At 39.8% G+C, this 27860-nt stretch overlaps 1 protein-coding gene across 5 annotated transcripts; it reads left to right on the top strand.

The window, feature by feature from the left end:
- The first annotated feature begins 949 nt into the window (after window positions 1-949).
- CEP83 (centrosomal protein 83) lies at window positions 950-27483 on the top strand. Of its 5 annotated transcripts, none has more exons than XM_013182571.3 (16): window positions 953-1304; window positions 5818-6075; window positions 6420-6570; window positions 7363-7455; window positions 7757-7888; window positions 12358-12609; window positions 13765-13896; window positions 17039-17153; window positions 18593-18737; window positions 18875-19024; window positions 19689-19764; window positions 20903-21060; window positions 23811-23940; window positions 24830-24933; window positions 25682-25862; window positions 26532-26667. In XM_013182571.3, the coding sequence occupies exons 2-16, from the start codon at window positions 5927-5929 to the stop codon at window positions 26544-26546; spliced, it is 1983 nt and encodes a 660-aa protein (XP_013038025.3). In that variant the 5' UTR covers window positions 953-1304; window positions 5818-5926; the 3' UTR covers window positions 26547-26667. The 5 variants fall into 5 exon arrangements, 4 of the variants coding, with proteins under 4 accessions (XP_013038025.3, XP_013038021.3, XP_013038023.3 ...); XM_013182567.3 differs by having other exon boundaries at window positions 955-1304; window positions 26572-27483; XM_013182569.3 differs by having other exon boundaries at window positions 955-1255; window positions 26572-27483.
- Window positions 27484-27860: the final 377 nt, after the last annotated feature.

A 27860-nucleotide genomic window follows, 5' to 3' on the forward strand; every position in this document is an offset into this window, starting at 1 on the left:
ATTTTATATTTTAAAAGTTTTTTTCCTGTGTGTCCTCCTCTGAAATTCCTGAGCTCATACTGATTCTTGACTACATTTCTCATGCAAATTGTTTGCTATCGATGACTGCTGTGTAATCCCGATGTGCAATCCTCGTCACCCGCCGACCTCGCCCTGCAGTTTACAGGCGCTGTGACGGCAGCTAACCAGGGCTCCAGATCCATGCACAATGCTGCCTGCTTTAACGCACGGCTTTTTTTATTTTATTTTTCTCCTCTCTCTTTTTCCTGCGGGGGTCATCGGTAACACCCGCGCTCCAAAATAGCAAGGAAGCCGTTTCTAATCCTTATCAAAGGACTGCTAATCTCCTTAGAAGAGTGCCCACGCTGGTCTGGATGCCCACGTCCCCTTTTAGCCACAGGGATTTCACAGGGGAACGGGTGACGTTTCCCAGAGGATCACGGTTATGATATTTCCACTCTTGCTGCCTGGTTTCAGTCAGAAAATAGCGATCACCACTGGAAAGAGGTGAAGGCGTTGTAATGCATTTAACTCCATGTCCACACAAAGCGCAGTGCCCGTCCTGTCAGCAGCACCGGGCTGCTGCTGCTCAGCTCTGCTGGGCGCACACACGAGGGAATGGCCTGAAGTTGTGCCAGGGGAGGGTCAGGCTGGAAACGAGGAGACATTTCCTCTCAGAACGGGCAGTCAGGCGTTGGGACGGGTTGCCCGGGGAGGCGGTGGCGTCACAGTCCCTGGGGGGGGTTCGAGGAAAGGTTGGGCCTGGTGCTTGGGGACATGTTTTGGTGGGTGACACCGGCGGGAGCGGGGCGCTTGGACCAGACGGTCGGGGGGGGCTTCTCCAACCCCACCGCCCCCACGCACGCGCGAGGCCGCTTCCCCGTCCCGCCCCGTCCCGCCCCGCCCCGCCCCGTCGCGCCGCTCCCAGGACGCCCCGCGCCCCGCGGGCTGGCGGCGCCATTTTTAAACGGCTCCGGGCTGAGGGGCCGCCGGGCGCAGGGGGAGCCCCGCGGGCCCCGCGCCGCTGCCGGTCGCCGAGCGGGGGCTGCGGGGAGCGGCCGGCCGGCCGGCAGCCCGCGGCGGAGAGCGGCCGCCCTCGCCCGCCCTCGCCCGCCGGTAACAGCCTCTGCGCGCGGCCTGTCAGCGGCCGCCGGGCCGGGCCGGGCGCGGCTCTGGGGGTAGGCGGCGTGCCTCCTGCCCCGGCAGCGAGCCCGTGCTGGGCGCCGCTCTGCGCCTTCGGGCGTGTGACACCCGTGTGAGTGCCGCGCGCTGCCCGGGCTGCTGCGTGCATGGTGGTAGGGAAGGTAACGGTAACAAAACGTCCTGGGGGCTCCTCTTCCTCACACGGGCTTTCCTCGCTTTGCCTGCGTGGGCCGCACGCGCAGCAGGGTGAATGTTGCCGTGTGTGCCTGCAGGAGGTGTGTAGGGCACGTAGGGTAACGTGAGACAAAAGTCCTGACTGAACGCCTCTGTTTCTAAGTCAATATGAAAAGTCACTTGTCAACGGCAGGGGAAGTGTAACTTGGGTTGTGGGCTATACAACCGTGTGTGACAAACAGCGATCTGTTGCGTCTGTGTGCCCAACTACAGTTTTGAATGAGATTTTAGTGAGGAGTTTCTCATCTGTATCTAAAGGTGTCTCTAGTTGTGGGGGAAACAAAAAGAGAAACCTACCTGGTGTATGTAGATGAATTGTTCTTGAGTGCAGCTAGGAGATCTTCCAAATGTAACTCCCATGAAAAGTTTCAGTTTGATCAGGGAGTGCTAGCGGCTTGACTTACCAGTGTATGTGGCTGAAGCAAAAACTTTAATCATGGGTTAATTTATAACCTTGTTTGTTGTTCTTTATCTAACAAAAATAACCCTATCTCTAGTGTAAGACAGAAATAGCATGAGTAATCCCGTGTGCCATGCATGAAGATGGGCACTGTGAAATCATATATCACGGAATGGTTTGGGTTGGAAGGGGCCTTAAAGATCACCTGGTTCCAACCCCCTGCCGTGGGCAGGGACACCTCCCGCCAGACCAGGTATACCTTAATATGCCTGATTGTTGACACATGTGCTTTAAACAGCACTGTGAGAGAAGCGACAGTTGAAATGAGACTGTCTTTTATAAGTTAAAAATCATAGAGGTGTTCTCCAAAATTTCTGCACTTAGGCACGCAGAAGTATTAAGTGTTTATTTTCACTGGATTCTCAACAGTGACGTCTGAGCAGTTACCCAGATTATAGAGATTCCTATAATAAAGGTTTTCACGTTTTGCTGATTTTTTTCCAGTATATTTTGTTATTATTTATTTTATTTTTTATTTTTTAAATTGTGGTTATTTTGGCTATTGCAAGCTGCTGGATTAGTAAAATGTAAACTGTTAGAGCAGTATACAATCTAATTTCTCAAACGATACATAACTTTGCTTTGCTTTTTTTTTATTTGCTTGGTTTTCACGGGAAGTGTGACCTCTGGTGTGTTGCATAGTCATTTAAGGTAGGGTTAATTTAACCTAACTTTGTCAAAAAGCCGAGTGTCTAGCCCAGGGCTGTGACCACGTGAACATCTGAACTCCTGATGTGACAGTTCTCTGCTCCTGGAAGAAGAGAGGCGTGCTCTTCCTCCTTCCACCACCTTATTTGTCTCTTTGTTTCTTTGTGCAAGCCAGTACCAGTTGCCTACTTTCACTGATTCTGTGGCTTGTTGGTTTTTTCCATGTGCTGGAATGACTCACTGGCCTCACCAAGAAAAGAATCTATTGAGTGTTTTCCGCTTGTTTAACTATTGGCTTCTTGAGTTAAAGCAGTTCTTAGAAGGGTCTAGTGAACGGCAGTTCCAGGAATAAGGATGAAGAAAGGAGGAAGGCAACCTCCCATTCCTGCTGACAGGGAGCTGTCAAGTGGGTTATGGTTTCTCATCAGCTCCTATCTGCTCAGACTCTACAGACCCTTAAGCGGAGCAGTAGTGTCTGGAGTCACTTGTGTGAGGCTCTGCTGCCTTTGAGTGTCTCACTTATTCTTCCAGACAAATAGTTTATTGTTCCATGAGACTTTGCAGCAATCGTTGCAAAATTCCATTCAGAGTAGCATCTAATTTAACCGTTTAAAACAATGTTCAACCACGGTAAATATGTGTGTGTTAGCATGGCCGTGGTATGGAAAGAAGAGCTGTGAGCAAGTTGTGTCACCTGGGCTGGTACGTGCTGGAGTCCTGGAGCCGGGCTATGCCAGGGAAGCAAGAAGGAGGCCGTGGTGTTCAGAAATTATAGCGGCGTCTTCGTGTTTTTCTCTAAATGCAAGTTTTCTCACCATCTTAAGTGCTTGTAGGAAACAATTTAAAATATTATAGCTCAAAAATCTTGTGAAAGAAGAAAAGTCAGTTCATGATGTGTAGATATAAAGGAGAGAGAGTTGTGAGGTAGGTCTTTAAACAATATTTCTTTCTGTATGAAAATAGCTCTTTGGAGACGAAAGGCAGAACAAAGGTGGCTCTTGGAAATGTAGTCGAGTTACTTCACTTAGCTGGACATTCTACCAAAGACATTAACCCATATTTATATATTGATATATGTATATTATGTAATTTCAGGTATTAAGTGTGCAAAACCTGGGCTTCAGGACTCTGCACCAATGCCTTTCCTTGTGTACCTGCACAAAATGATGTTAAGGTTGCATAGTATGGATTTGGGGCCGTTGATACAAGTTTGCAGTTTTGTAAATTTACCAAGTCTTGTTATGTTGTAGGTGGAGAATTAATTTTAGAGATGCTGGGGTTTTAGTTTCTTTCAAGTGTGCTTTATGGTTCTCTACTTCTTGAACAGGTCTACAAGGGAAGAAGGAGGTTTAACTAGTGTTCCTGTAAAGGATTTCTTAAAAAAAATTATACGTAGTCCTGCGTAATTCTGAAGAATGTTTTAGGTCTAATCATCGACTATGAGAAAGTGCCACTAGTACAGAAGAGATTCATGGTAGTAGGGTACTCACCCTATTTATAGGGCTGAGACAATGTTGAGTGTTTGCAGCTCTGTGAGGACTTACTTTGCTTTGAAGAAAAAAATAAAGGTATTTTATTTGTAAGAAAGTGTGTAGGCTAAATATCACAAGTTGCTGTCAATGATTTCAAAGAAAGAGATCTGATAAAGTAATGAAATTTCTGGTACTGTAGTTTGTCTCAATTGTCACTGGGAATGTAAATCATGAAGTTTGCCACTAGATGTCCCTGCAAGCCTAAATAGTTTTGCTCCCTTAAATGCATACTGCTTAGGTTTTTGCATGTGTGAAACGGATTTGTAAGCCACGTTTTTACCCCCTTTCTTCAGTCCTCTTTTCTTTTATGTGCGATCTTTAGGCAGGTGCGCACACGACTGGATATGTGTTTTGCTTTATAATCTGTGGACTTCTTGATAGTAGGAAAAGCTGTGAGGAGAGGATGCATTTCCCACCATCAGCAGCTTGGGGCTGAAATTACAAACGGTTGCATTTCCATTTATTGTTTTCTTGTAGTCAGTTAGTTGTCAGAAAACTCCATGTTTTTTGGTCTTTGTAATGCTTCTGAAGCAGCATTTCCTCCTCCTCATCCTCTCAGCAAACTTGAGTAAAGCAGGATAAAAGAAATCGCTGTTGTCACCTTGCCTGTGCTGGTATAGGAACGCTTTCCGCTGACCTTTCCCCATCATGGTAGTGGAGGAGGAAAATGGGCACTAAACGTGCCGTGCTTCTTTATCTATATGGAAGATAATTCTCATCTTGCCTGTAGTTCAGGGGTTTATAGAATCAAATGGTAAGTGCTTAAGGTAGGCCCATGAGAGATGTTAAGAGTAGAATACTAGAAGGCATTATGTGCTCAACTATATTTGAGAAGGAGGCTAGGTATTTGCAGTGATGCTGGAGATTTAACATTATTTTTTTTGCATACCACTGCAAATACGGAGTTCTTAGGCACCAGTCTAGTACTGCCAAAAGCTAAAGTGGCAGGCTAGCTGGTTTCAAAGCTTTGTAACTTCCCTAAAATTCAGTTGCAGTCCTCCCTCCCCCAGATCCTTTAGAAGCACCAGCAATAACCTGCCTAAGGCAGTGCCTCGTTTCTAATATCGAAAAGCACTGATGAGGCGCATATTACAATACTTCCTCATTTCTCAGCATCTGGCGATTTGCAGCTTTCTCACACCCATCTGAGATTGTCACATTTGGCAAAACTCTTGCTGGAAAGGTCACAAGAAACCACCAGAAAAACTTCAAAAACTAGAAGTGACATGTATCAGTGATATATTTCAGAGAGAAACTTTGGACAATCTGGAAGATACCAGCCCATGAAATCATAACTCTTCCAGAAGTGGCTTGATAGGAGCTCAACAGTGAGAATTATCTCTGGTTCGAGGTGATACGATGGTGTGTGGAGCAGTGCATCGTGTTAGGATAGTACGACAGACTGTGATACAAACAGCTTTTACTACTTCATATCTGATGTCTGTGACCTCTGCTTGAATCCTAGTTAACACGGCATAATTAACATCAGGGTTTGATTCTCAGTGTGCAGCATAAGTAAAAATAACATTTTGTGTGGCCTGGTGGTTGAAGATGCTTGTGCTTATTTTGTATTGACTCAAATAATCTCCAGATTTAACTTTATCCTGTGTCCCCGGGACAGCTACTACATTTCAGTGCAGGTAGAATGAGCAGAGGAGAGTGGCCCTTTCAGTAGGGGATTTCTAACGTGGGTTATGGCAGAGCTCGGATTCTTCTGTATTGAAAGCAAAAGTAGCATGTGAAGTCTTTGAGGTGTGAATGTACTTGATTGCTAATTACATGGGTTTGTTTTTCTGTCAGGTGACCCGGTCTCCTGGGATGTCAGCTGAAAAGGTGCACGGCGATATAGATTTGTTATAAGTTCTTTTTTTTTGTCCTCTCAATACTCATCGTGAACAGTCACCATAAAATGGATGCTTTGGGCAGTCTCCTTCCTCCCATGGTTGGAAATGGAGATGTGGCTAATTCACAAGAATTACAAAAACTTCTGATTGATGAAAAAATGCGATGTGAGCACCATAAAGCAAATTATCAAACTATAAAGGCAGAACATATAAGGTACAGTAATGTAAACAGGTTTCTTCATTACAGCTGTTAAAAGATGAAGCGAAATGTTAGGTGGAAGGGAGTTTGTGTGTGTTAGCTATTTGTGCATTTAAGGACATATTTGAGCATTGTTCACTTTAGAAAAAACAATTCAAAATACCTTAAGACATTGTAGGTGAGGCTTCTGAAAGACATTATATGTTTGTAAATATGGGATAAGTTTTCAATATGTTAGAGGATGAGGGTATTAAATTCTTAGTTCTAACTTGATATTCTTATTTTTGTGTCTGAAGTTGAGGTTTCTGAGCTTTAATTGAGAGGGTAGATATAAAATAAATCTATATTTTACCTTGCAGGTTACAGGAGGAATATACAAAATCACAAGATGAACTGAAGCGGTTGTTAGTTGAAAAGCAGACTGTACATGAAAAATTCCAGTTTCTTCTTGCTGAATATAGAGAGGAGTTGTTGGGTAAAACACAGGAGCTGGAGAGACTGAAGATGCAGGTGAGGCAATTTACTGGTAGAGCTTAATATGTGTTTCAGTCCTGGAACAGGGCCATGTTTATGTTTCTGTTTGTAACAGGCATACACTTGGCTTGAATCTATTTCAGGTATCTTGAAACCTGCCCAATCTGAGTAATGCTTCTTCCTTAGAGTGCCTGTAGGATGAAATTGTTTTGTTTAATTGAATCTTCTGAATTCTGTTAGGTACTACACTAATAGTAAACTCCTCAGTCTGACCCTCAGTCTCTGTCCATGCATGTTCTTTTCCTGTTACGGGGAAAATCACCTGCCCTGTTGGATAACTTAGATGCCTGTTAGCATAAGTGATTACAGAAGTAGGTATTTGTTTCTCTTCATGATGGCAACTTTCTTCATCCTAAAAAGGAAACAAACAAACCGAAAAAAAAATCCCTACCCAAAACATTTAAGATCACTTGGATGACATTTTCTATAATTGCTTGTTTCCCTAAACTAATGCAGGATGTAGTTCTTAGGAAACAAACACAGCATCTAACAAAGGATCCCCAGACACTGATTGACATTTGTATTGCTTCTACCAGTGAATGCTGACATTTTAAATGTCAACATTATTATCTTCCCAGAATAATTTTAGATTGCTAATATCACATTTCTTTGCTTCTGTAGCTACCACTGAAAAATTCTTCAGAAAAACAGAAAATTAAGCAGAATTCTTAAAGCCATACTTGAAATACTTTATTCCTGGATATTTGGCCTGTCACACTGTAAATAAATGAATAAGACTGGTTATTAATGATACGTTTCTGTCTTAAGGTCCTAACTCCTCAGAAATTAGAGCTGTTAAAAGCACAAATACAGCAGGAATTGGAATCTCCTATGACAGAACGTTATCGGAAACTAGAAAATGTAAGTATAGAGTATTTAGTAGTATTTTATTTCATTTAGAGTGGTGATAACCAGTTTGCAACTGTTCCTAAAAACCTTAGGAAATTAAAACTGAAGGGGGATCAAAGTATGACTTTCCTTTGGCTGGCTGGTACTGTTTGCCTACTGTTGCCCTAGGCAGTGGAGGTTGAAACCCTAGAAAAGGGAGGGGGAGGGATTAATGTGTACAAACGAAACTTACGGAGTGACAGGAGCATTGCATGGATGTTTGAGAGAAATAAAACTGAAAACTTTGGACTTATTTCTTTTTTGTCTAACTCAGGAAGTGGAAAAATACAGAACAGAATTTAACAAACTTCGTTATGAACATACTTTTCTGAAATCAGAATTTGAACATCAAAAGGAAGAACATGCACGTATTTTAGAAGAGAAGAAAATAAAATATGAGGCAGAGGTACATAGAATGTTATGTTAGTTTAAATTGTATCTGATGACAAAACCACTTGATGGGTTATCAGTTTGACACCATTTCATAATGTAATATTTGTTTCTGATCTTGTAATTCTCAAAATGCTTTTATGAATTAACCCTAAGGCTGTCTCTGTAGGCTTGTTTGGTGATGTGTTGCAATATCATTTGTGCTATTAGAAGTTAGAGTAGACTTGCCTGCTGATAAATGACAGCCAGTAGCTTTGCTTAAATGCTTTTTTAAAATCACATTTTTGATAGGATTTGAGATATGAATTAATAAGTTATGAGTGACTGATAGAAATTTAAATTTTAAATTGAGGAAGTAAGGCAAAAACACCAGGAGGCCTGCATGGTTGAACAAGGAGCTCCTGGCCAAATTCACGCAGAAAATGGGAGACCTGGATACCCAGAATATGGAGAAGGCTGAGGTACTCAATGGCTCTTTTGCCTCTGTCTTCACTGGCAATAGCTCTGGCCACACAGCTTAAGTCCCAGAAGGCAAAGGAAGGAACTGGAAGAATGAAGAACTGCCCACTGTAGAAGCTCAGGTTTGGGACCATCTAAGGAGTGTGAAGGTGCACAAGTCTGTAGGACCTGATGAGATGAATCTGCAAGTCCTGAGGGAACTGGTGGATGAAGTTGCTAAGCCACTGTCCATCATATTTGAGAAGTCGTGGCAGTCTGGTAAAGTTCCCACTGACTGGAAGAGGAGAAACATAACCCCCATTTTTAAAAAGGGAAAAAATTAGACCCAGGGAACAACAAGCCAGTCAGTCTTACCTCTGTGCTTAGCAAGATCATGGAGCAGATCCTCCTGGAAACTATGTTAAGGCACATGGAAAAGAAGGAGGTGACTGGTGACAGCCAACATGGCTTCACTAGGGGCAGATCATGCCTGAGAGATTTGGTGGCCTTCTAAGATGGGGTTACAGCAGTGGTGGATAGAGGAAGAGCAACTGATGTCATCTACCTGGACTTGTGCAAAGCATTTGATGCTCTCCCCTATGATATCCTCGTCTCTAAATTGGAGAGATGTGGATTTGACAGATGGACCACTCTGTGGGTAAGGAACTGGCTGGATGGTCACACTCAAAGAATTGCGGTCAATGGCTCAGTGTCCAAATGGAGATCAGTGGTGAGTGGTGTTCCTCGGGGTTGGTGTTGGCACCAGTGCTGCTTAACGTTTTTGTCAGTGACATGGACAGTGGGACCCAGTGCACCCTCAGCAAGTTTGCCGGTGATACCAAACTGTGTGGTGTGGTTGACACTCTGGAGGGAAGGGACGCCATCCTGAGGGACCTGGACAGGCTTGAGAGGTGGGGCTGTGCAAACCTCATGAAGTTCAACAAGGCCAAGTACAAGGTCCTGCATCAGGATTGGGGCAATCCCAAGCACAGAAAGAGTCTGGGTGGAGAACGGATTGAGAACAGCCCTAAGGAGAAGGACCTGGGGGTGTTGGTTGATGAGCAGCTCAACACGAGCCAGCAATGTGCTCCTGCAGCCCGGAAAGCCAGCCGTACCCTGGGCTGCATCAAAAGCAGTGTGGCCAGCAGGGCGAGGGAGGTGACTGTCCCCTTCTACTCTACCCTCGTGAGACCCCACCTGGAGCCCTGTGTTCAGCTCTGGGGCCCCCAGCACAAGAAGGACCTGGAGCTGTTAGAATAAGTCCAGAGGAGGGCCACGAGGCTGATCAGAGGGCTGGAGCACCTCTCCTCTGAAGACAGGCTGAGGGAGTTGGGGTTGTTCAGCCTGGAGAAGAGAAGGCCCCGGGGAGACCTGACAGCGGCCTGCCAGTGCCTAACGGGGGCCTCCAGGAGAGCTGGGGAGGGACTCTGCCAGGGAGTGCAGTGATAGGACAAGGAGTAACGGTTTTAAACTAAAAGAGGACAGATTTAGATTAGATCTAAGGAAGAAATTCTTCCCTCAGAGGGCGGTGAGGCCCTGGCACAGGCTGCCCAGAGAAGCTGTGGCTGCCCCATCCCTGGAGGTGTTCAAGGCCAGGCTGGATGGGGCCTTGGGCAGCCTGCTCTGGTGGGAGGTGTCCCTGATTATCTTTAAGGTCCTTTCCAACCCAAAGCATTCTGTGATTCAATCTTTGATAGATTGTTCAAAGGATACTAAGAACTTTGGTATCTTTATTTCAGTTGTGTTAACTCTTGAATAAACAATCCATAACTTCTTTGTTTCAGAACTGGACTTTGAAATATGTAGCTAAATAAATTGCCAGTTTGTGTTTTAAATATATGCAGCAGTGTAAATGAGTGTTGCATATGTGATTTGCATATTCATTTAAGTACTTGTCTGGGAGCATATCTCAAGATGCTAAATTAGAATGTATTAGTCCTAACATGAGGCACAAATCAAAGGCAATCATTGCTTTCAAATCAGTCCAAATTCACAAATGTGGTGCATCAAAAACAGAACACTTGTCCTTCACAGAGCTAACCCACCATGCTGCTCTACACCCTGCCTCTCTTGTGGGCTTGCTGGTTTTGTGCTAGTCTGCTGCTAACCAGCACACTTAGAGAACATGGAATTACCTAGATGGAGCCCAGGGCACAAAGTAGTCTAGTTTCTCTCCCTTATTTAGAACCTTCTTAACCTCCCATGCCATTTAATGTAAGGGTACTACAAAAACATCCTAATTCCTAAATGCTGGCTTGGGCATGTCATGTAGTAAGTCTTCAGTCTGCTCATGAAAGGGATTCTGAGGGTATATGCTGCAGAATTTGGCATTGCTCCGTAGAAATCACTGATTAAATTTATAAAAACAGTGCTGCAGATCAGAGTTGGGAATACGGTTTCCAAATAGGGAGAGAACTCTTTTGTACTGTACTTTCTTACTGTTTTGCCTCCTGTCTGCACAGTACATTATGTCTATGTAACTTAGTTTGAAACTCTGGGATCTATATATTTATAGTGTTTGTTAGTTAGAGTCTCAAGATTAGTTCATACCTATCACACTGCCTTGGGAACTTGCTTTGTTTTCTGTCTGACAGGGCCAGTTCATGTTGACTATCTTGGATTCTGGAAACAGTACACCAGGTGTGGTCTTAAAACAGCTGGAAGGGTGCAGAAAGATCATTTCTGGGGACCTGCTGGCTACTCTTTTCATAGAATCATTAAGGTTGGAAAAGACCTTCGAGATCATCTGGTCCAACCATCCCCCTACCACCAATGTCACCCATGTCCCTAAGCACCACGTCCAACCTTGAACACCCCCAGGGACAGTGATTTTGTTAGTCTCCAGGAGTGCGTTGGTTGTCTTTGCTACAAGGGCGCTCTGCTGCCTAATAGTGCAGCTGTCCACAAGGACACCCAGCTCCCTTTCTGTGTAGCTGCTTCCTAGGTAGCTGCCCTCAGCCTGTACAGTTGCAGTGGGTTACTCCATCCCAGGTGCATTGCTGTGTACTTGCTCTTGTTGAACTTGAGGTTCCAGTCAGCGCATTCCTTCAGTCAGAAGAGCAGTTCTGCTTTCAAGCATATTGACCATTCCCCCGAGTTTGGTGTCGCCCACAAGCTTGCTGAACATGCAGTCCTGTCATCCAGGTCGTTGATAAGGACATCAATCAGTATGGGACCCTATGCTGACCCCAGAAAGGTTCCATCAGTTACAGGTAGTCAGCTGAACTTTCCATCGCTAATCACCACACTTTAAGCCATCCAATTTTCCACCCAATGTATCATATGCTTATTCAGCCCGTATCTCACTAATTTGGTGAGGGAGAGAAGATTATAGGAGATCGCATGAAAAGCCTTGCTAAAATCAATGTATACAAGATCTACTGCACTCTCCTTGTCTGCAACGCCAGTCCTAGAAAGGAGAGAAGTAAGCTGAGCATGTTTTGACCTTGATAAACCCTGTTTTCCATTGTCTTGTCTTTCATGGGTTTAAAAATCAACGTTAAGAGGATTTGTGCCACAGCCTTCCCAGAGGCTGATGTGAAGTTGATTGTCCTGCAGTTACCTGGGTCCTCCTTCTTGACGCTTTTGCCCTTCTTGATGATGGATGTGCCATCTGCCTCTTTCCAGTCTTCAGGAACTTCTTGGGTTGCCATGACCTCTCAAAGATGATAGAGAATAGCCTTGTGGTGATATGAGCAAGTTCCTTCAAAATGCTTGGGTGCATTCCAGGGACTAATGTGTGTCCAGTGGGTTAAATGATCCCTAACATTTTCTTCCTCTACTCTGGGTACTGCTTTACTTCCACAGATTGCTAGGTGGTTCGCGGACATCTGAGGACAAGCCTTATCAGTGAAAATTAAAGCCAAAAAAGGTGCTGACTACTGGGCCTGTTGATTGTCCTGTTTTGAGAGAATACAAATGCAAATATAATTTCTTAATTTTTAAATGCACGCTCTGCACTTTCCTGAGTTGTCAATCACTGTATTTGTTGCTGTCTGACACGTAATCAATATAAAGGCTTTTCTTTTTCCAATTAACGATGATCAGATTGCAAGGCTGGAGAAAGATAAAGAAGAACTCCATAATCAGCTGCTCAGCGTTGATCCCACGAGGGACAGTAAACGTGTGGAAGTACTCTCCAGAGAAAAGGCACAACTCTATCAGAAATTAAAAGGCTTAGAAGCAGAAGTAGCAGAACTAAGAGCTGAAAGAGACAATTGTGGTGCACAAGCAGAAAGTGTTCAAAGAATACAAGTCCGACAGTTAGCTGAGATGCAGGCTCTGACAAGGTCTCTAGAGGTAAGATTTTTTTAAATTTTTTTAATTTCGTCTCCTTGTAGACAGTAGTGAGAATAACACTTAACCTATTAGAACTGTCACTGATAATTTTGCTATTGAATCCACAATTTGAATTTGTAAATTTCAGATTTAAAACTAAGGTGCAAGTACATTGCAGTCTTACTACCAATTTAGCTTTGCAGAAGTGGAGAGCTTACCTGAGAGATTTTAATAGATCTTCCTTCTAAACATGCGAGTGATACCATATATGCAGTTAAAAAGGTGTTCAAGTCAGCACTTGTCACTTAGTTGGAGTTAGAAACTGGTGACAAGATGTTAATAATCTGCTACAGTAAGTTTTTAATTTTCAAAAATTCCTTTTGTTTTTAATCTTTTTACCTGTGTCTCTCTGTTCTCCAACATATTACCATAATTATTTAGTTTTTGGCTTTTGCTTGCCCTTTGAAGAACCTTTGCTATTTCTGACCAGTTATATTTCCCAGGGTTCCTCTGCATTCCTCGTTTGTGGTCTTGAGGTCTTGCTGCCTGTCTAAGTAGTGAGTCTTTCTGTGTAGACTTCTTAGATAGCTGCAACATACAGATGCATGGTTCATTTTCCTTTTTACTTTATAAGTGCTATATACACTTGTTACAAAACGCTGTGGATCTCTGTCAAGTGCTCCGATCCCAACTTAAAAAGTGTCACAATATTCTTCATTTAGAAAACTTTAAAAGACCCTGCCAGAAATAGGTAATTTAGCTTGGAAAAATTAAGGTGAAATCCTAGGTTATACTGCCTTTTTGATACTTTAGTAAATCTCATGGTCTTGAGCCTATAATACTTACACACTGATGATACCGGTGTTCAGAGACGAGTAGGAATTTACCAGTAGGAATATGTGCTGCCTCCTAACTAAGCTCTGCCTTCTCAAGTAGGATTGACAATGTGGGTGATTCTGTGCAGGCAGTGTTAATAAAAACTGTTGTTACTTCTGAGTAAAATACAAAAGCCCTATTGTATTGGAACGTGCTGTTGACATACTTGTTAAATATTTTTAGGTGTAATTATTATAAAAGGTCATTAATATCCTGAAGCCCAGATCAATTGAACCATGCAGGTCAGTAGCTAGAAATAGCCTTTCTCCAAAAATGTAACAAACACCTCCTTTATTCAAGGCAGAAAAGAAGTCAGCTGAACAACAGATTGATCGGGTTGAGAAAGAATTGCAGATGAGTCATGAGCAAAACATTCTTTTAACGAGCAAACTTCACAAATCTGAAAGAGAAGTCAATTCCTTAACTGCTAAAGTAAGTGCTATTATGATATTCTAATATACATTTTTTTTCATATCATGTTTAAGTTTCTGTTCGTATTTTACATTAAGAATAAAGTAACAACATTTTTCTTTGGTGACTTAAAGTAGGTTTGGAATTTTTTTTTCCCCAATTTCACTTGGAAGATACAGAATGTGACTTCACAGGAAAAACATCTCTAGGAGCATCTCTAAAGATTGAGGTTATACTCTTTTTATTTTATATTCTAGGTCTTTTTTCTAAACATAACAGTGCTCAAAGAGGTGTATTCAGGTTTTTAATACTCATGAAGATAGCCAGCCTTATTTGACTGCAAATAAAGCATTTCTAACCTATAGAAAGTTTTTTTTCATAACCTCTGTAAAGTGCAATGGAACTCTAAATAGATATTTTTTTCCTTTCTTTAAGCTGAGGTATGGCTTGTTGACTTATTTTATTTATTTTCAAGTGTCCTCGGACCGGGCTATGTTAGCTACAGGAAGCAGTCTGCATCAGAATCACTGCTGATATCTAGGTTGTGTTACAAGTGGGACAGTTGTGAAGCCTTCCCCTTGGGCTAATGCCAGCATAGCTTGTACAGAAATGTTTCTGTACAGCGCTGCATTGTATCATTTTAAGTGGATTATTGTTTTACAAAGTTTGAGTATCTTAGCTGTTGGATCGGCACCATATCTAAGGGATTTTGTTTTGTTTCTATGCTTTTTTTTTTGACAACTTGGAGAATTTTTTAGAAAAGCACTTCGGTGAAAATAAAATTCAAAGGGCTTCTAGTATAGAGAAAAACTTGAAAGTGCTTAATAAGAAACTTGGCATCACTGTTTAGTATTTCAGAATAATTAGATTGGTATGGATGCCAGATTCGGAGTTTTATCTGGATGCATCTACTCCTCAGCTACATAATGTACAAAAGACAGACCTTTATGTAATTTTGTATGTGGTTATTTGAATGAATAAGCAAAATTGAAGCACTAGTAAATTGTTTTACCTTCAAATGTTGCAGAATAGTTTTATTGCTTTATGTAAATCTGAGTCAGCATACTCATATTTCATTCCTAATGAAATAGGTACCAGGATAAATGTTTAGCATTCTGCTGTTTCTCATCCTGCCCTTTCTGGAGAAAATGTTGGATGATCATTTTTAGCGCATTTGTCAGTTCTTGGTAGCAAACTTAATGTCCTGTGTTTTCTCACTCAAGGCTTTAGTTATTTCTGAACTGACTGTAAAGCCAGTAGCTTTGGTCTTGTATGTATAGTTGAATGCAGAACTATTTTAAGCTCTGTGTTGACTTAAAGCTATCCTGCATTTCTAAATATTCTCCAAATTAACACTGACATGTGCACTGTATGGGTATGACGGACAACATAGGCATAATATGTCTCAAAAAAGATACCATGCAGGAAAAAAACCTTCACCTTCTTCCATAGTTGTTCTTCAGCAACCTCAGATTTCGTTCAAGACACGTTTTACATTTATGAATGTGAAGTATTTCATTTTGGTCCTTAATCCAAAAAGTTCAAATTTACCATAAGAATAGGATATGCTGGTATTTAATGTCTCAAACTTGTGTAACACGAATAATAAATTGGAGGAAGAAACTTCTTTGTTAAACATTTTTAAATCAATGACCTCTCAGAATATCTAATCATCACCAGTCTTTTTGTATCAGCTGGTGTTCTCTACACACCTCCAGAAGTAGGAGAAAATGATGATGTTTCTCGAAGGGATGAAAGTAGGAAACAATTTCTATATACTAACATCCCCATCCCCCCAAACACTTCTGCACCCACTCGAACTCATTGCTGAACAGAGGGGCACGCATTTGTGTTGCGAATCTTGTGCCTTAAAAAAGCCACCTTAAGTCTTTCCAAGTTGCCCTCAGATGTTCTCAACATCATATTTAAGCAACCAAATCCACCATGTAGTTACTTAATAAGCTACTATGTCATTCTTAACCTTTTGCCACTTGCATGTGCTAGCAGGTTGTAATTACATTTGTCACTGTGAATGGATTTTCAATATAAGTGCTTTCCTCTAGGTATTTAATTCTCATTGACCGTGTAATTACTGTGTACGAATGCCTAAACTACAAAAAAAGTTTTTGTGCAAGCAGTAATTGTCTTTGATTTGATATTCTTAAGACTGCTTTTATGAGGCTGTTTGATGTGTATGTCATAGCTGCAGAGAAGTATTTAATTTAAAATGCACTTTAAATCTATGAAGACTTCGACTTTGAAAGTAGTGTAGCACTCCAGGAGGTCAAGGGTGATTAAAGGATAAGTGGTTATCAAATTTAAATGATTCAGGGGAAGCAATGGATACCCTGGTTTTGCATACCCCTGCTTTGTTTTACTCCAGGGAGATTACATTTAACTTTATTTTAGTTTGACTCAGAGATTTTTAGTCGGAAGTGAGGTATGAGCAAACTGACATGCTAACGCTTGAGTTAGTGAGGCGTCGGGGTCTTATGCAATATTGGTTCACTGTCATAGCGAGAGAGTTCGAATGAATAGTCTGCTCAGAAATACGCCAGTGGTCACAGGCTACCTTGGGGAATGTCTGGTGTTTGCTCAGAAACAGTTTTCTTAGGCAATCCTGAACGTTTGTGTGTAAATCTTTGTAAAGAATATCTTCTAGACTTGTAATAACGTGTAATAAACTAGCTTGTAATAACTGGCTGGTTAAAGATGAAATACGTGCCCATAGTCAGAAAGCTTGTTTCCCGGAACGGATAGTGTAGTTGGACGCTTTAATGTCCTCGTCAGGGAACGTGCAAACCTTGTGTTTCAAGAGAACTGATAATACATCCATTAGTTTTCAGTGTCTGACTTAAGGAAGTAATAAAAGCCTGCAATGATACCAATCATCATTTGGGGAACCAGATCATGTCAATAGATGTAGTGCTGCAGTATCCATATAAGCGCCATTTAAAAATTATCTGCAAGACTGGATATTCTAGAATGGCTTTCAGAAAAACAGTGGATGGAAAAATATATACAAAGGTGTATTTAAAATAAGGGTAATTACTGTATTTCACAGATCTTCTTGTTAGCAAAGTATCGCCTGAAAAACTTCAAGTAAAGCTGCAAATACATATGTATTTATTTTCAGTGGATTTTTTATTTTTCTAATTCTTAGGTAGAAGAACTTAAACATTCACACAAATTAGAAGTAACAAATGTCAAACTGGAGGCAGCAAGAACAAAAAGTGAAGCAGAAAGAGAGAGAAACAAGATTCAAAGTGAAATGGATGGTAAAATGTGCAATTAATTTCTAGTGGTTTCTTTTGTAACTTTCAGTTAGAATACTACAATTATTTTTCCTCTAAACATTCCCCGGCAATCTTTGTCTTCTGCTTCTGGTCTAGGTGATAGAAAAATTAATTTTTTTATCTGAAATAACTGTGTCCTATCACTTGATCTATCACACAGGTTATGAAGGACAGTTACAGAACAACTTGCATTTATGTAAATTAATGGATTTGTGATACAAATTACACATAATCTGTTTCAAATCATGTCCCTTCTAGGGCATTTTTTTTCCTCTATTGTCTATTTCTACAGCCCTTTTGCACTGTGCTTGAAACCTTAATGTATTATAAGGCCTCAGTGTTTTATTTGTTTTCTGCTTCTGAATCCATGGAATGGAAAAAAAATGGGTTAGGCTGTCATGTGAAACAAAATCTAGTTTGTTCTTTAAATAAAATAGGCAATGGTCTAAACTACCTAATACATCTGAGCCTGTAGGCAATGTGTAATAGTCTTCTATAGTGAAAAGAACAAAGCTTTCTAGTAGCAGTTGCTGATAATTTAAATCACTGCACAGCTTTTAAGTGGACTGTCCTCACTGATTTACCATAATCTCAATACGGTACCTTCTTCTTCCTGGAACAGTTATTTCTGTTGGTTTGTTTTACTGTTATGTATTCCAAGAGCAACCAAGTGCTGATTTCTGTATCAACAGTGCACTTAGGGTCCAACATTGTTAGTTTGCATTATGAAGTATGAAGTGAAGTACAGACAAGATTTGAGCCAACCTGAAGCTGGCTGTGGAATCTGGTTTGTAACACCGAATTAGCTCAATAACCAGGAGTTATTGTTGTCACTTGTCTACCTATTTGCCTGTGGAACACAGATGCCTTGGTTACGAGTTTTACCGTGTGCATCCTTTGTTCCTTTGTGTGGAGTCACAATTTTAGAAGTGAACAGTTTGGTAGCATGACTGGATTAAAATGGAAGACTTGCTGTAGTCAGGTTATTAATTTCAATGGTAGCCTGTTACTGGTTTCTGTAAATGTAACGTCCTCTGCAAAAATAACACGTTGCCTGACCTTTTCTTAGCTATTGTGGGACTCTTTTTTAGCCATACACAACTGTGTACTAGAAATAACTTTTGAACTTAAATCTCTGATAATACCAACTGTTACATTTGTATATTAAAATAATAAGCCCTTCTTAGACAAGGATTCCAGTGCAATGGTTACTCTTCAAAAGTTTTCTGAAATGTTGCTGTTATACGAAAGGTCTTCTGTCTTTTGTCTGTCATTTCATTTCTTTCATTCATTCACATTCAATCATGTGAATTCTGATTTTTAGTTCCCTTTTTGCAATTTATAAAGTTATGCTATTAATGGATTTCATCAGGTTAATATCAATAATGACATTTTAACTCTTTTTTTAATGTATACTGTAGGATTGCTGTCAGACAAGGAAATTCTTAAGGCAGCTGTTGAGCGTCACAAGGTGCTTTTAGTAGAAAAGGATCGAGAGCTAATTCGTAAAGTGCAAGCTGCTAAAGAGGAAGTTTTTGAAAAAATTGCAGCCTTACAAGATGAAAAGTATGTTTGTTGATTTATTGCTCAAATTCTAAAAGGGCTGGGAAGAATGTTTTGAGTAACTTATTTAAATGTCATTCTTAATAATAAGCTCTTGGCAGTTAGTCATGTTCTTCTGTAAATGTTGTTTAATATCTCAGGTTAGAACTTGAGAACAGATTAGCTGATCTAGAGAAGATGAAACTGGAACAAGATACTTGGAGACAAACTGAAAAGGATCAGTATGAAGAGAAGCTACGTGTTGTACAGCTGGCAGAAGAATCTAGCAAAAAGGAACTTCAGCGTCTGCGGTAGTGGTTTTTCTAACCTTAAAACAAATTTCTCAACTTTTTTTCTTAATTTCTTTACAGTAGTCAGTATAAAGGTTAACTATTTACAGGTGCAAAAGTGTTCATTATGGTAAATAAAACAAATGATCTTGTGCAGTGTGTAAAAAGATGGCAGTAGAAAAAAAATATGCTGTTTATAAAAAGTTAACATTTTTCATCCAAACCGTAACAAAAATTACAATTTTAATTAACATTTTTAAGAAGCAACTTTGCATTACCTTTGTTAAAATTTGGTCCATGTTGGCTGCTCGGAAAAACCCAGTGTTAAAATGAACTGTTTTTCTTTCCACAATAGCACTATATCATCAACTGGCAAACTGGGACCCTAATATGATATCTTTCTGAGTTGGCTATTATAATTCTCATTGAAGTTGGTTTGCTACAGTATTTATATAAAGATCAGTATGAGAAAATGAGTAAAAGTCATACTACAAAAACAACCAACCAACCTATTTCTTACTACTATATAAAATCTAATAATCAATAAAAATAGATTTTTAATTACTTAATTTGAAAGGCTGCTAAATATTTATACCATATATTTTGTTGCCAGGCTGATTTGTACTGACTTCTAACATCAATATTTTAATTAGATTAAAATAAGTGTATTTTATACAATTTTTAGATTAAAAATTCAACAGCAAGCTATGCAAGCAGAGGAGCTAGAAGAGAAGAAACGTGAAAGTGGCGATCTAAAACAGGTAAGAGTTTTACTACATTGTAATATTTTATAGAGAAATACAGTCTTTCCTGCAGTTACCATGTCCAGTATTTGAAGATCAAATTGAAATCTTAAGGCTTTTTTTCCCCCAAGGGACAAAATGTATTCAACGGATATTTAAAAAAAAAAAAAAAAAAAAAGGTGTACAGGAATCAGTCATGCTTTTGTGGGCCTTAATAAATGGATTACAGCTTTTCGTTTCATGCATTTTTTAGGTATCAAGGATTTCAAAGCTGAATGTTTATGGACTGGTATATTGAAAACGGTTATGCACTGTTTAACTGGAGATTCAGTTTCCATGGAAACTTATAAATTGTTTCTAGGTAATGCTCTGCATTTATACTGCATCTCTCATCTGAGGTTCTTCAAGTGCTTAACAGATGTTTGATAAATGAATAAACTAGTGTAAAGTGGTATATTTCTATCACAAAGTGAATTGATGGCAGTGTTGGAAATAAAACCTAATTCTTTTAACTCCTGCTCACCCATACTGTTACCTAGTAGGCAAGAATATAGGTGTGCATTGAAGTCATCTGGAACCTGGGTGCACCTGGAGGTCAATTTAATATTTTCTTTTCCGCCCTAGAAAGCAGGGTATCTGTGAGTGGGGAGAGGAAAAGAAAAGGGGAACAATCGGCCTTTCTCTGTGCTGACTGCAGAGATTGGACTTCTCAGACTCTGTAATTACTTGCTTCTGTGAACCGTTGGTACAGCCATTGAGGGCTGTAACACGGTTGGAGTCAGCATTGTGTGTTAGGAGAGAGAAGAGTCTGGGTAGCTCCAAAGCCAGGCTGATCAACGTGGCGTGGTGCTCTAGTCCTGTTCAGCTCTAGGGTGTAAAAGATTCTCTGAGTTCTAGGGGACACGTCAAAGACTGAAGATTCCTGTCTCCCTTTCTCCTTCTTATTTCAACTACAATAGAAAATTTCTTCCTTGTCTAATAGTAATTTATTGTAGAACTTCTGGAGAAGCCGTTAAGTAAGAAGAAAGGGAACAAATGAGATAGTTTCGTGTAAGTCAATGCAGCCAGTTCGTGTCTGCATTTTGTTCTCAGTATCTCAAAATTAATTGTTAGTTATGTGCATATCTTCTCAAATGGAAAAATTTCATTTTTATAGCAAATTCAAGACATGCAACTCCAAGTTGCTTCACTTTCTCAGTCAGAAAATGATTTGCTGGATTCTAATCAGAAGCTGAAGGAAACAATAGAAAGACTGAGACAAGAATGTCAAAACGCCAGGACTCAGGCAGAAAAAGCTCAACTGGAAACAGAGAAGTAAATTTTATTTCATTTTTGGCTTTACTTTTCATATTGCCTGTATTGCTTTCACATGGTTTACTTAGTATGGATTGTGGATTCTGAGTAAAGTCTGAAATTAAATGTGAACAGGAAATACTAGACAATTGCATATTTTTTTAAAGTCTTAGCTTCTGTTATCTGTTATGCAGTATATATAAAAGCATTGCTTGTGATAACTTCAAAAATAGGAGTTTGTTTCCATTCGTATTTGTTACAATTCACTATTGACTAATGAAATACACAATTTAATAGAAATAGGATCTCATTTTATAAAGAGTGAACGTCAAACTTATTACTTAGAGTAGATCCAGAATTTTGCACGTACTGTTTTAAGAGTGTTAAGAGTGTTTAAGCGTGAAGAGTAAAAAACAAAAAGTGGTTGTGTGTTATATTATGCTTTGATAAGATTTCAGGGACCCAGTCCATATGTGTGTATATATGTTTTTTCCCTTTCACCACATACTTTTAGCTGATATGAGGCAAAAAAAAAAAAAGCCTATTGGGTGTCTACTAGTTGCTCCCATCAAAATGAAAAATAATCATTTTACTTTAGTACACACACTTGACCACATACAATCAAAACATGCTAAAAAATGCTAAAGGAAACCAAATCTTGTCCAGAGCCAGTCCAGTAATGAATGTTTTCCTGGAATTTAAAGATTAATTTGTCAGTGGGTATGAAAGAGCTGTTCAGTATTTCCTAGCCTAATAACCACACAGATGTGTAACTTTTAATGGGTTATTGTGTTGTGGGTGTTTAAGAGAGTCAGTGTTCCAGATCAAATAGAAAACTTCTAGGAGGTGCCATGTGGTATACATATATATATATTTTAACTCCTCCTTTGCTATGGATTGCTATTGCATTTGCACTCTTGTCACTGGTTCAAGTATTGCTTTTCAGTTTAACATTTGAAGAGATTGTTGCATTAGGACCATAGGGTGCTGTGTTTTAATGCCATCAATTCAGGTGTTGGTAGCATGTTAAATACTTTGGATGTTTACTTCAGGAAGGAGTATCCATATTTTGAGTGAGACCATCACTCCTTTACACATTCATGGGATGTAGATCTTTTATCAGTCAGGAGTCAGTTTTCCTGGGAAGGCAGTGACGGGAGCTTGGCAGTCCTCCGAGATGATTTTATAAATCTGTAGGTAATGGGAGATGTACAGAGTCCAATACTGCAGAAATTAAGAAGCTTTGCAGCCTACATGCAAGTCCTCCCAGTCTTACCCCGGGAGCCTTGGTACATTTCCATTTTTCTTCTGACTCTGTGGGTGATGCAACTTCCTTCCTCGGTTCAATAATTCTTTTGAGCTTGAACTCCAAGGGTAAAGTTGCATCAAAACAACATAGCTTAAAGAGGAAGTGAAGTAAGGACCAAAAGATAAGAAGGCCCGAGATATACAGTTTTGGATAAGTTGAGATAATGCTAGTTGGGCCATGAGTAGGTAAAGCAGTTGGCTGTGTCTGGCTTAGGCTTGGAAATGAAAATGTGAAATGAGAAAAAGCCAAAGGCAAACTACTAAGACCCACAAAGATGAGAGATGAACTCAAGCAGGCACTTGTTTAGTGTTTCAGGAACAATATTAGTGGCATTTCTTTAAACAAACAAAAACTCAGGGCCTTTTTAACTACCGTCTCAGCTGAAATTCTTTTAACGTTAAGCAGTGCTTTTTGAGAAAACTCTTGGGTTCCTGGGTAGTAATAATTACCTATAGTCAATAGGAAGATACAATCCCCACTGGATCTGCTAAAAGAACTATTATGGATATCAGCAGGGCCAGGATCCTGGTTCTGGTTTGAGAGTGGATGACTCATAATAATTTCACTGCAGGGAAGGTAAAGGATGTTTGGTGAGAAATGTATGGAGATTCATTCAGAGTCCCTGCAGGGAAACTGCATCAGCCCAAGACCAGAGTGGTGTGGATGCACTGATACCAATCCCTGGACTGCATTTCTTAAAAACTGCTGCACAGAATCTCACCATTTGATTTTTATATAATAGCACAGTCAAATAGGCAGTTATTTCTCTGCTTTGACCCACAGTGCAGATAACCACAACAAACAAGACGAGAAGCTGGCTCCTTTCCTTTGCACTTGTAGAGAGCACAGCCTAATTTTAACGTTTTAACCATGCAAAAATCTAAACAAATTGCAGATTTTGGTGGCAGTGTAGGTTCAGCTGGGATGTTGTCTAGGAACCGTATCTGTGGGAGCTTCCTGTTACGTTGGTGTTTGTTCTGGTCGGGAGCACACAACAGTCAAGTCTGTACTTCTCTGTTACAGAGGAGCAGAGCACACAGGGCAGCAAGCTACTCTCTTAGATCTCACCTCCCAAACGCAGAAGGCAGTTGTCAGCCCTTGTGACAACTGACACTTGGCATAGTTGTCTAACGTTGTGCTCCAGTGTGATTATTTGATTTGAACTTAGAAATGTTCTCTGGACAGTTGGGCAACATGCCAACCAAGAAGCAGCCTACAATTAACTCGCTTACTGGAATTAGTTCTCAGAATTTGCCTCATGGTTGAACGAAACCTAGGATTACGTTAATGCACAGGTTCAAATTTGGTGAATCTTGGGCACAATCAAATTGAAATCAGAAGCTTCAGTATATAAACGTAGGAATTGTGAAAAGAAGCATCTATTTTAAGAGCATTAAGGCCATAATCCAAAACACTGCTTTTTCTATATAACGTTTTAATCTTTTTACCTGATTTTTCTAAGGACTTTAGAATACAAACGTATTGAATGGCTGGAGGAGAAGCACGTGCTTACTCAGCGCATCACAGAGAAAGAGGAGAAATACAACGAAGCGAAGAACAAGCTATGTCGAGCTGCTGTTGCTCAGAAAAAGGCATGTTGGCTCTTCCTTTATGAATGGTCATGTTTATGAAAAGATCAGCATTGCTTTGGCCAGCTAGAATTGTTTTAATATTACAAGTCTATTTGCAATCTACTGTGTATAACAATAAAGTACATCAGGTTCTTCAGGGTTAGCAAAAAACATGTCGAAGCGATATGCAAAAGAATATTATGACTGGCAACTTTGTTTTAGTGCCATCAAAGATCTTGTGAGGGTTTCCTGTGTGTATTTAAATGTTATTTCTGTGTGTTATTTTAAGGTCGAGTCCTTGATTAGTAAGGATGATGTTTCAGGTATCAGATGGATGTTGTTCTCCTTTTCCTTGATTCTGTGTGACCCATCTGTTCTGTGTTGCAGTGTGGTACCCCTCATATTCTAAGCTTGCTTTTTATGTAATAGCTTGAAACGAAGAAAATGATTAATTGTTTATAAAAGCTCAAGATTAGTTGGCAATTTTATACGTTGTTCGTATACTGATTATGAAACCTACAGCGAGTTTCTAAGCTCGTTAGAAGTTGAGGTCAATATGAGCAAAAAAAAGTCACAGAATAAAGTGAACAGGTTTTTTGTCATGTTTATACATGGTCATTTAAGGAATGATTCTTGTAATTACACAGCCAGTGTGTGTTAATACAGTTAGTCATCGACCAACGAGTGACTTACCGTGCATTTTTCAGTCATAGCTCTGGGTTATTTCCCATCTCTTTTGTTTCCTATCCCAGGGATTCAGAACCTCCTAAGAGCATAGCACTGCTTAGTAAGAAAGGAAAATTCCTAAAAACTGTCACAACATTAAACCACGTGCAGTCTGGATTTAATTTTTACAGAACCTCATATACCAAGGCGTTACTTAGCTTTGTTTGAAATGTCTGTTTGGCAGAGAAAGACGCTCAATGATAATAAACAAAGGAGGATGCAAGAGAAACTACAACTTTTGGAAGCCAAGATAGAAGAACTAGAAAAAGAAAATCATGTGTTAAATAGGTAATAAACATTCATTTTTCTTACCTTGAAAAATTATTTATGGCCCAAATCTGACTTAGAAATATGAAGTACCTACGCCACTTAGTTTACTAACTGGAGCCAATCTAATGGCATTTTCAGCATTAGAATTCTTTGGATGGAGTCCATCTATGATGGTTGTGTTTGTGGACAGCTAAGAGTTTGTAAGACAATTGCAGGGCTGATTCTTCAGGCAGAAATGGAGGAAAAATATCTGAAGAGTGTATAGATGCTGTTGCAGGAATCCCTTCAAAAGAAGGAATTAATGTTTAAAAAAAAAAAGAAAAAGGTGTGAGCCAAGCAGTGTTGGAGTTGAAAGCACAGTATGTGAAAATAAATGGAAGACCGGAAAGAAAAAAAGACTTCAGAATGGCAAGGGAAACAGACTTAACATCCTTCTTGAAAGACAAGCTCCTTTTCTTTTTTTGTTCATTGAGCAAGCATGGAGGGCATGATTCAAATAATTAATTTAATGTGGCTCACTACTGTGAATGCTATTAAAAGCTTAATTTATTCCATGTAAATTCCAGTCTAATGCAGCTGGTAGGTTGGTGTGTGCAGGGACTCTGAGATGTTTAGGCTGAATATTCACAGATCTTCCACCTTCAGGATCTTCCGGTATACAGTTTGCCTTCATAGGGACAGTGAACAGCAGAGTGCTCATGGAGGGGTACGCTTCTGTGGTGTGATAATAGAGGTTCTGAGCAATAAGACATCTCTTATTCTGCAGGCAGAACGTCTCCTATGAAGAATATGCGCGCCTCCAGAAGAGACTAAAGGACTTGCAACGTCGACACAATGAGTTCCGGAGTTTAATTTTGAATCCTAACATACCATCGCTCAATCCAGCCAGTGTAATGTCATCATCTGCCTTGCCTCCTGGGCCCGAAGTGTCCTTCCCCCTCCTTCAGGTGGTGACGTATTACCACATACATGTGAAAAAATAATATGACAGAAGAGGGGTATTAGAACAGTCCTTCACTGAAGACCTTAGTCTTAAGGAAGGAAGGAGCTTTAGCTATTTGAAAAGAGGAAAACTCTTCGGAATGCATCTTTTGGTGTTCCCTTCCTCACAATAGGAAGGAGTTCTTTAAAGACAAAGGATACATTACAGAATGCCACAAACAGAAAATTTTAACCCTGCTGTCTGTAGTTTGTCCTTCTCCTGAGAGGCTTTAAATGGCGCCTGTTGGACAAGATATCCCATAGTGTTTGTATCATACCATCCTTTCATAATTAAACACCAGTATTGCTGCGCTTGATTTCTTGTGTGCTTGAAAGCATTTTATTTACCCTGGTGAGCTTCTGAGGGTGGAAAAGTCTAATTGAGGCTGGCCAGGCCGACTTTACTGATTCTTGGTGAGGTAAGGCCTCAGCTTAGTGTGCATCCTCATCTGAGAGAAGGAATGCCTGCGCTCGTTTCTTGCTGCTGTTACTTGTCTTGAATGTCAGAATGATATCCACTAAAATTTGGGATGGTGGTGGAATCTAATGAGTAACAACATTCTGCCCTTCACAGTTTTTATTTTAAAACCATTAATAATAATAATGAAATTGTTGCTCATTTTGGTTGTATGTAGGTGTGCAAAACGTAATACAGCAACTTTTATTGATTTTAAGGAGGAACAGCATCAAAGAGAGCTTTCCCTGCTTCGCAAGCGTCTGGAAGAACTAGAAACCACGCAGAGAAAACAGCTGCAAGAGCTTGGACCATCTAGAGAGCGAGTAGCAGTGGGAACATACAGGGACTTAGCCAGAAATAAGACAGCCGAGGAAGGTGGTGCACAAGGTGAGGACTCCAAATAAACCCTGTGGATTCTACATAGTGTTAGTCTTCAGTAGCTTATCATTTGTACATGCTTTTGGTATTCTGCCAAACCATGACTGTATGTGCCTGAATTGCCTAAAAACCACTCTGCATAGTTTTGTATTTATTTTTGATAGACTGTTTAAATTATCAAATACAGTGTTTTCTAAACAAAATCATTGTAAGAGTAACTGCATTTTGAAAATATCTTTATAAATGGTATAAAAATATTTGGAAGTCAAAACCTGAAATAATCTTGTTGCACAAAACTTTAAAAAATATCTTAGCAATATTTTAGCTGAAATTTTGACATTTGAAATATAAATCAAGATCCAATTTTCTGGAAAAATCCTAAAATAATGTAGTTGATAATATCTTCTTCCTCCTTTGATGTAGAAGTTATTGTATCAGTGTGGAATTTTGCTGGGTTGATATTTGGATTGTTAACCAGTTGCTATAATCTACATTTGGAATGTTATTTTGAAGTTCCCGTGCACACAGACAGGATGAAGTGAATTGAAAAAGCGATGAAAACTTTTCTTTGCTACTCTTGTCAGTGTGCCTCTTGTACTTTTTATAATGGGCAGAAGCAATAATCGTTTCTTTAATAATGTAGTGGAGTTAAGTATAACAAATTGCCTTCACATAATGAAAAAAAGTTTGTATTTGTTGTTGCTACTGTAATTTGTTTACTCCACTACAATAAAATCTATTTATTCAAGGTTTATTTGCTTTATTTTTTTTCCCTTCGTTATCAGTTTAGTAACAGAAACCTGTAAAGGATCAATTAGTTTTTATGATTTGATAGTGAAAACTTTTGTGGGTGTAGAAATTTTATCTGCTGTTTTTATGAAGATACTGCAATGAAAATGTATTAGTGACAATATGCAGTACATTTTTATTAGTGTAATCAATATTGTTGTTGGACTGTAGTACTAGACAGCTGAGGAATAAAATTACGTATAGTGACATTGTCATTAATATTGATTGATATTTGCTTTCCAGATGCAGCATTTTTTATTTTCCATGCCGTATGCCAATATAAGCATGGTATTGCATTTTCCTGGGGAATTTGTTAAACTGCTCTGAGAAAAACAGTGTA

The sequence above is a fragment of the Anser cygnoides genome, chromosome 1 (genome assembly GCF_040182565.1).
Source record: "Anser cygnoides isolate HZ-2024a breed goose chromosome 1, Taihu_goose_T2T_genome, whole genome shotgun sequence".
In the NCBI taxonomy this organism is placed as follows: domain Eukaryota; kingdom Metazoa; phylum Chordata; class Aves; order Anseriformes; family Anatidae; genus Anser; species Anser cygnoides.